The following is a 10,000-nucleotide window of genomic DNA, read 5'->3' on the forward strand; positions in this document are numbered from 1 at the left end:
GCCACGGGCTGTCCTGTGTCCAATGGCCCACAGATGCAGAAGACTGCTGAACAAGTGCTTAGCAGCAGTGCCAGTCAATCAAGGGCATCAGTTTAATGCTTCCCTAATGGACAGCAGCAGTATGGTGAAACCAAATTGCCTCCTACACATTTTTTAAAATCTAGTGATAGAAGAAAACGTAAACCAGATTCCTCTGCTTAGAGCACCTGGTTGAATCCAATAAATCTACAATTTTCCAAAAGGGAGGTGTTAGAGTGTCGCTGTTTTCCACACGGTCCAGCCGTCTAATGAAGGAACAGAAGCACACAAAGGTGAACGAAATGAAAAATTAAAGCAGCAGAAGGCAGTGGCCATATGCTGGGACAAGAAAGAAAGAAAGAAAGAAAGAAAGAAAGAAAGAAAGAAAGAAAGAAAGAAAGAAAGAAAGAAAGAAAGAAAGAAAGAAAAGAAAAGAAAAGAAAAGAAAAGAAAAGAAAAGAAAAGAAAAGAGAGTACAATGCAAATGGAGCACAGGAGCGGATAAACAAACAGCTGCTAGAAGCAGTGGAGCGCAGCTAACCAAGAGTCCCTGGAGGGTCAGCGAGGGCTGACAGATGAGATCCCCCCATGACCTCACCTCTCAGCTGGGCTTGAGCAAGAGATGGGAGAGGGTGCCCTGGACGCCACTCCAGAGTGACCTCTACTCACCAAGCTGCCTGTAAACTTGTAGCACAGCTGAACACAAGCAAATCCCTCACATAGACTACTCCTCTATGAGGGGATGAAGTCAAAGTATCAGACAGGTGAATGCACTGAAGGAGGGATGGCTGGAGGAAGATATGGATAGGTGAGTGGATGATGGATAGAGTTACACAGGGATGGATGGATGAATTGATGGATGGATTGATGTATGGATGGATGGATGGAGATTTTATATTAATAACCTATATCATTTATTTTCCCTGGTGTCTACTAGGTTCCAATATTGTGCGCAAAACCCCAACACACACTTAATCACACATACACACGTGGAAACAGACATGCATCACCCCCTAACACACGCACACGCACACGCACACGCACACGCACACGCACTCAAAGCCTCTCTCATATGCAGTATACCAATGCGAGGGCGAGCCCAGGGCTCTGACTGAACCGTAAGGTTAATGAAATGCAATTAAGCGTCCATACACCCATACAACAGCAGCGCTTCCTAGAGCCATGCTGCAAACTTAATTGGCGGGCAGTACAGCAAAAAAAAAAAAAAAACTTACAGAGAGGCAAAAAAAAGAAAAGAGGAGGGAGGAAAGAAAAAGAAGAAGGGTATTAATTTAAGGGAGGAGGTCACTACAGAGGTAAATCAGGCGCTGTCAGCGCGATGTAATTTCCTTGTGATTCTCGTGGCCTTGGCTAGCGTGCTACGGCCTTGCTCTGAGATTGCCTGCGCTTGGCTCATAACGGTCGAGGTCGCCAAAGCTGAGGGCCTGCCGTGGGCTGGCTTAATTAACGGCAAACTTAGCCGACTCAAGGATCCGCAGCGTGCAGTGCAGGGGTCCCCATGCGAGCACCTTGCAGGCCAGGGTTTGCACTTGGCCAGGGCGGAGCAGTGCAGAGAAGACATCGACCCAGTCATTCAGAGAGGCATCTCGCTCTCACAATTTTAATCACACTTGAACACTGGAACATGGAGTACGCGCACACACGTATACGTACATTCACACACACACACACACACACACACACACACACACACACACACACACACACACACACACACACACACACACACACACACACACACACACACACACACACACACACACACACACACACACACACACACACACACACACACACACACACACACACACACACACACAGAGATGGGAACATGCATGTTGAACAAGTCCTGCATATTTAAGTACAGTATTATTAACCTGCAAAACTTCCAACAACAACACACTTTCCTGTGTTGAACAACATAGCCAGAATACAGAGAATAATTTATAGAGATTAAAATGTACAGCATTTATCTGCGTAATTATTTGCATACATAGTGCAGCCCTCTGCTCACTGCTATGCCGGCACTGCAAAATGAAAGGGGGTGCAAAGAGTGCGACCGTAGACCTGCCAAAACATAATGACGGCAGGCAGCTCCGCTAACCCTGAGGTGAGACTGGCCCAGGGGGTAATTAAACTGCTGACTGACTGGCAGGCTGGCTGGCTGGCTGGCTGGCTGGATGGATGGATAGATAGATGAATAGATGGATGGATAGATGGATGGATAGACGGATGGATGGATGGATAGGCGGATGACAAAAATCACTTCCAGCCATTTTAACACCCTGTTCACACTTGTAGTTCAGCTTGCTGTCAATCAACAGTCTCCACGGCAGAGTTTTTTTTTGCTGTGTGTGTGTGTGTCTGCTGCTCAGTTCTTTGCACCATCTTTACACCACCACCACCACCACCAGCAGCAGCACCATGAGCAGCAGCAGCCCTGTATGCCATTACACTTCACCTGGAGGAGCCTAAGGCTCCGGCATCTATTTTTACATCCTTCTTTCTAATAATCCACAGAGGAAAAAGCCAGCCTTACATGCGAAGTCAGACACAGACAGTGCTGGGCAGAGGCAGGCCCACCACACAAAGGGAGGTGATTATGCAGCAGGCGTTGGGTTGCCTTCAATAAAAGGTCTGGAGGGTCTCGGAGGGTGCCACCTGCATATGTGGTCCTCCTGTCTTTGACAAACGTTTGAGCCATTGTGAGGCTAATCACATTCCCTCGACGGCTGTCTCTCTGTCGGTCTGTCTCTTTGTTACTCTGTCTCTCTCTGTTGTACTATTATTTCTCTCTTGCTGTCTCTGTCTGTCTGTTTCTCTCTCTCTCTCTCTCTCTGTCTCTCTCTCTCTCTCTCTCTCTCTCTCTCGCCCTCTCTCTCGCATGTGCTCTCTCTCTCTCTCTGTCTTTCTCTCTCTCTCTCTCTCTCTCTCTCTCTCTCTCTTTCCCTCTCTCTCTCTCTGTCTTTCTCTCTCTCTCTCTCTCTCTCTCTCTCTGTCTCTCTCTCTCTCTCTCTCTCTCTTTCCCTCTCTCTCTTTCTCTCTCTCTCTCTCTCTCTCTCTCTCTCTCTCTCTCTCTCTCTCTCTCTCTCTCTGTTCCTAACCTGCACATGCAGACCAACATGCATGTACTCACAACAGCAACAACAACAACAAAGCTGCCTCCTGAAGGCACCAAAAGATTGCCGTGCTAAATCATCCATAAACATGAAAGGCAGCTCCTCATGAGTGGAGTCAGGAAGCCAGGCAATTGCAGACCCTCGCGCTACACTATGTTCTGGACTTGTTTTTCAACTTTTTTCCCATTTTATTTAATATTTTCAGTTAATAAGCACAGATCTTAGCCCCCACTACGCCTAATATGGGAGCATGCTTCCCGGGTGCGGAAAGCAATAATGAATGAGACGAGACCAGATGAGATGAGATGTCTGGGAAGGCTGGCTGCTGCTGATTGGAGTCCTGCAGCAGTCAGCATGTGTGTGTTGTCTTCAACTCAAAAACTCAACGCCTCAGATGCATTTAAATCAGTACAGCACATCACCCCCTTGCAGCTAGCGTAGCACTGCAATCCCAACAGTCATGACCACTCACTTTTGTGTGTGTGTGTGTGTGTGTGTGTGTGTGTGTGTGTGTGTGTGTGTGTGTGTGTGTGTGTGTGTGTGTGTGTGTGTGTGTGTGTGTGTGTGTGTGTGTGTGTGTGTGTGTGTGTGTGTGTGTGTGTGTGTGTGTGTGTGTGTGTGTCTAAATAACACTGTATTCCGTTAGTGCTTTGGTAAATATATGGTACACATTTCCATAATTGAGGCTACAGGCTAGCTATTCAAAAGGGCATGGCATCTCGCCAGGACAGAGAACAAGGGATCATGAGTCCAAGAACAAGACTGTGAGGGAGGTTAAACCTTACCAGGGAGCTGACGTAGGTTAGGTCAGAGGTATCGTGGGAGGCAGAAGTCTGACAATTTCCTGACCAGGTTGGAGATGAATAAGTGTGTGTGTGTGTGTGTGTGCGTGTGTGTGCGTGTGCGTGTGCGTGCGTGTGCGTGTGTGTGTGTGTGTGTGTGGTGTGTGTGTGTGTGTGTGTGTGTGTGTGTGTGTGTGTGTGTGTGTGTGTGTGTGTGTGTGTGTGTGTGTGTGTGTGTGTGTGTGTGCATACGTATCCATTCCTTACCAGGGAGCTGGTGTAGGTGGGGTCAGAGGTGTCATCCTGCAGGTAGCGGGAGAGGCCGAAGTCGGACACCTTGCAGACCAGGTTGCTGTTGACCAGGATGTTGCGCGCGGCCAGGTCACGGTGCACGTAGTTCATCTCCGACAGGTACTTCATGCCCGCCGCGATGCCACGCAGCATGCCCACCAGCTGGATCACCGTGAACTGGCCATCGTTTTGCTGTATTAGGTTCAGGGGAGGTGAGAGGGTGGGTGAGGAAGTGTATGAAAATAGAGAACATTGGGAGAGGATGACAAAAACAAAGGCAAAATGTCACACACAGCTGCCAGAGGTGGTTCAGTCTTGCCCCTCCAACCAAAATCCCCTCCATCCCGTATCCTCAACACCACCCTCACATTATATTTACGAGGCACTAAGGGAGGTCATTTGGTGAAGGTCAGAGCCCCCTTCTCTCTAGTGTAGCCCTGGACACTTTTCATTCTGTATGAGCTCTCATCGGGTGGTGAGTGGTCAGTCAATGTACCGTTAGCTGGTCTCGCCAAGCCATAGGGAGGCTGAGGGTGCTTGCTGAGAATCGGAGCATCAAAGGCTTCATATGTAACCCGCCTGCCCTTCATACTACTGCACACTTCCCTTTTGAACGCTACAACTGACAGATTGAAAATTAGCTGGTCCTCCAAAGTCTCTTCTTTCTCAATCTCTCTCTTTCTGCCTTCTGCCCGTCTACTCTCTCTCACACAGAATGAGAATTTCATTTCCCCTATGGTCTTGCTCTTGAAAAGACTAATCTGAATGAAAAAAACCAACATTCACAACATGCTGAAAGACATGAATATGTGGGTCTTTGAGCTTAGAAGGCAGATAAACCTTGTCCCACCACTGCCGCCACCACCACCTCTACCTTGCACCCGCCTCAGCAAAGCCCCACCTCCGTCCATGTCTGAAGAGCATTCTTTGAACCCGGCGCTCACTCGCAAACACGGGGGTAGGAAGATCGATGGGAACACAAGTCGGATGTGGCGGCAAGCAAAGCCAACTTCAAAGGGGCTCTTTAAACCGGCGCTAGATCAAAGCTGAGAGAAAACCAATCCATGAGATTGGGGGGCTGGGTAGGGCTGGATGGGTTGTTGGAGGTGGGGGTTGTGGAGGGAATGGGCCTGAACATTGATTAAGCAGTATATTCTCTCGCACCGCATGACAGTGCTGAGGAAAAGGAGGCAAATGGAGTCTATTAGATGACTGCGTGCAGGCGTGAGTGGCCAAACAGAAGAGGAGGATACAGAACGACGCACATTTGTGGGAGGAGGGGGAAGAACGCACCGCCCCGCACCACACCGCATCGCATCGCACCGCAATGCATTACACCGCACCGCAATGTAACACACCGCGCTCCGGCAACAGATGCTCTTGTCCTCATCACTCAAACGCTTAATGAAGAAGCTGCATCTCTATCGGGCGGTGTTGGAGCCCCATTTATTCTTATCCAACAGTAGTCAGGCGTATTTACAGATGTCTTATCTCCCTTATTTCTCTGTATCTCTCCCTTTCTCTCTCTCTCTCTCTCTCTCTCTTTGTGTATGTGTGTTTGTATGTGCGTGTGTGTGTGTGTGTGTGCTTGTGCGTGTGTGTGTGTGTGTGTGTGTGTGTGTGTGTGTGTGTGTGTGTGTGTGTGTGTGTGTGTGTGTGTGTGTGTGTGTGTGTGTGTGTGTGTGTGTGTGTGTGTGTGTGTGTGTGTTTGTGTGTGTGTGTGTGTGTGTGTGTTCTAACTCATGATTAAGGACACTGGCGAGGCTTTAGCTTGTGCATGCCCATGAGCAAGACTTATCTCCGCAGTTTTCAAATGGGAAATGTGAATTGCATGTGATGGGCAAAGCTCTATCTCAATGCCTGTCTGCAAACAAGCAAACGGAAGTCTTTACATCTTAAGCCTCGCCAGACCTGCACTAGAATTCTCGACAAACTCTTGGGGCAGAAATGAAAGAGCGCTGTTTAAGAATGCAATTGTAGCCGCTTCCAGGCATAACTACTAAAATGTGTGATAAGTCTGTGTCAAAAAAGACAAATTCCAAAGTAAACAGAAACATCCATGCATCTCTATATCTTCACAGTATCTCTATGTACCTCCTGTTCAAAATGAGACGTGTTTAATCAGAAATACCAATGCATTACAGTACTAATAATACCATGCACTCTAATAATTAAATGTAATATATACTGTAATTCTTTGTGCGGCCAAATATAATATAAACATGCATGACCTTGTGGTGAACCTGTACTTAAAAGCAATATCAGCATTTGTTCTTCAGAAAAACTGTTTGATACTGGCCTAGCCAACGGCTGGTTTACCCCCCATCACTTGCGTACCGTGGCTCTTCAAAAAATATTGATATTTTATAATCACTGGATGTGCCTAATGAATTATTAACATTAAGTCTACTTGATTAAAAGTAAACATATTAACTAATTAACAACGCACAGCATAATTAACACATTGATTAAAATTTCAAAGCATGTAAGATACAGCTAGGATCTCTTTGTAAAGCTGGGAATGATTCCAAAAAGAGCGTAGGAATGGATTCCCTGCCTGTATGTACATGGTTCTACTATGAAACACCAAGTATCGGACTCTGTTTATGATCATTTTACATGCCTTCTGTCCCAGACAGTAATGCACTCTAAAGGAACCTGTACGAAAGCCTATCTTTTGAACAACAAAAGCAATCTTGCCTCTCATCTAAGGCATCACAAGAAATATTGAGCAACTCGAAAACTACCTTTAAGTTTCCACAAAGGGCCAGTGGTCAAGACCGGGCCACTGAACTCATTTTACCACCCCCTAGCCCATAACCTGGTGATACCCCTACTGTATATGCATCCACACTATCTTGGTAAATTCACTGTGCCATAAAGACTCAAGTGACCTCCGATGGTGATCAGTGACACATGTTAACATGTTTGAACAATGCATCTTGGGTACATGTGGCATGCCTATACAAACAGCTTCATCACACTGGAAGGTTGCAAAACTCCTGCACAACTTTATGCCTATGTCTAGTCCGGTTAACTCAAAAAAGTTGGGGTCTCAGTCTTCCCGTAGTTGTTCTGTGCTCTTGTCTCCCACAATGGTAGACTTAAGTCTGAAATATTTGCTCTACTTTCTGACTTGTCTCTTTCAATGATGGAGGAGTCGCTGCCTTGGTTTAATGACACCGCAGCTCACTAAGACCAGACACTTCTGCACATGGTGTCCCTTCCAAAGTATGAAAAATTCAAGTGGCAAGATATTTTGGCAAAAGAAGTGGCAAAAGTTACAGCCAGGCAGTAAAGAAATGCATCATAGATGACACTGTTGACAGAAACACATAAAGGTGCGAGACAAAATAGGCTACACTGGTGATATATGGGTTTATAAAGATGACATTGTGTATTCCATTGTCATTCTCTTGAATCATGCTTCGGCATGAAATAGAGGTGGCCTTATGTAATTACATGATGGTGTAATTCATTTAATGGCAAAACTGTCACAGTCAATATGTACAGTCAAAAATTCAATGGGTTATAATGGAGGAATTCATCTCTGTCCAGCTTTGGAAAGATTTTATTTGTTGTACCATGTTAGGTGAAATGGACTGGATGTGAATTTATATTCAGTGGATATGTTCGTATCCACTTTTGGCTAATTAAGGTTTGTAGCACTTGTTAGTACTGCGCTGGTCTGTTGCTATTTAACGCCATAACAAAGCAGCAGGCTGTTTAACAAGGTCCACATTCTTGTCAAAACCAATTAATATTGTCTATCCAGACTCAAATAATTATTCTGTTACTTCTGAGAAATTACCTCTATACATACGGATAAATATATATGGTATTTTTATTATGTTTGTCTTTGAACCATCAATGGGTTCCTTAAGGGAATTACATTGTTATTGAAATTAGCTTCACAAGACTGTGCTTCAATTAAACCAATCGTAACATCTTTAGTGTGGAATTGACCTTACTCATCGCACATCTAATTACAGTTTGCATGATATGATATATATATGACATTGATATAAGTGTATGTGTCTTTACACAATACTGTGGACATATTGGTGTCATTATATGCAGAGCTGTAAAATCCTGCGTTCGGAGAGTAGCAGCTCTGCCATGATTAGGTTCTACCTACACATTTGAAACCATTGATATCGCTTATTAGTCTCTCTACCTAGCCTTGGAGTTAATTAGAATGTAATATCATTAGGAAAACTAATTAGCATCAGTTGTCTCAGTGACGGGCTATAATAAATACCCGGGATGGATTCTGTTCAAGGAATCAGGATTTTCAGCCTTTACACATAGACATAAATATGAGCTGTGTTTTGAATTTGGAGAAACGTAAAACCCTTTTTTTAAATCAGTCCTAAATTCACACTATTTCTTTGTATCGCTACTGAGTCCTTGAGTCAGGTGACAACACATATTTTGACTCAAGGAATCAGCCTGTACAGTAGTAGTATGTGTGTAGTGTCTCTCACAAAACAACACGTGTGGAGGCAGCGGCAGAGGCATAGGCAGTGAGTGTCTGCCTCCCACCTCGTTTCATCCACCCACCCTGAGGAAGGAGTCCAGCGCGCCGTTCTCCATGAACTCGGTGACGATCATGACCGGCCGGCTCTTGGTGACCACGCCCTCCAGGCGGATGATGTTGGGGTGGTCGAACTGGCCCATGATGCTCGCCTCGGACAGGAAGTCCCGCCTCTGCTTCTCTGAGTAGCCAGCCTTGAGCGTCTTGATGGCTACATAGATCTCCCTCTTGCCGGGAAGTTTCAGACGGCCCTTGTACACCTCGCCAAATTCACCTGGAGAGCAAGAGGATGAGGAAGAAGAAGAGGAGGAGGAGGAGGAGGAGGAGACAGAGCATGAATGGGTTATTATCTAGACCAATCTTCAAATAGCATATCATCTTCCTGTTGCTTATCTCTGGTGTGTAAACACTGATAACGAAAAAGTTTTTCATATGCTGTCTGAATCCCAAATGATATGTTAAGGTCCTCTGCAAATGGAAAATAGTTTAAATAGGGTTTGAAAACTCTGGAAGTTTGGTTGCTCTGCTACTTCTGGGGGTACTTTCTCATCAAGCTACACAAGAGGACTATCCTCCAGTGATTTCCAATCCTCCAGGGAGGGCATATGCTTCAGTGAGTCCAAATCCTCAGCAGACTTGTCTATAACGCCGTCCATATCACAAAAATACGTCTGTCAGATGCTCATTTTCTCGCCAGTGAACAAGGCAGCTCCAGTTAACCGTCACGGCTTTGAAGCAGGCTAGTTCATTTTTATTTGAAGATAGACGGGTAGAGCGTGTAATTTTTCAGTAGTTTATGACCAGAGTTCATGCTGCCCATTCACAAACGTTATCTTTTTAATGAACATTTACCACCACCGCCAATTTCTACGTATTAATTCTGACTTGGACATTTCCACTTTTCATTCCTAAATAGGTGTCCGTCCACCATTTTGAATTAACATTCATTTGTATATTAGTTTATGATTAAGTAAAAATACAGATGTAGATCAAATTTCTGAATTGACAGCATACATTTTGAAAATAAACGACTAAAATTACACACTGAAATTACACATTACTTTAAACTTTAAATATTACTTGTTAATAGATCACTGTGCTATTGTGGTACTTTTGGGAAACATGATGACTGATCAAAATGTTTCATCTCAGTTCTGTTTCTTCCAAATGTTTGATATTTAAACTAACTACTAATCCATTGACTCATTGTACATTGTACACTGGTTTCAATC

General features: G+C 45.0%; 1 protein-coding gene across 2 annotated transcripts in view; it reads right to left on the reverse strand.

The window, feature by feature from the left end:
• LOC134465091 (ephrin type-B receptor 1) overlaps positions 1-10,000 on the reverse strand; it is a 307,413-nt gene that overhangs the window by 26,049 nt on the left and 271,364 nt on the right. For both annotated transcript variants that reach the window (XM_063218530.1, XM_063218529.1), the window contains exons 11-12: positions 8,795-9,042; positions 4,208-4,423 (exon numbers count right to left, since the gene is read on the reverse strand). In XM_063218530.1, the coding sequence (XP_063074600.1) occupies positions 4,208-4,423; positions 8,795-9,042 (464 nt within the window). The remainder of the gene's footprint in view (positions 1-4,207; positions 4,424-8,794; positions 9,043-10,000) is intronic.

This window comes from Engraulis encrasicolus, chromosome 16 (genome assembly GCF_034702125.1).
Source record: "Engraulis encrasicolus isolate BLACKSEA-1 chromosome 16, IST_EnEncr_1.0, whole genome shotgun sequence".
NCBI classification, from domain to species: domain Eukaryota; kingdom Metazoa; phylum Chordata; class Actinopteri; order Clupeiformes; family Engraulidae; genus Engraulis; species Engraulis encrasicolus.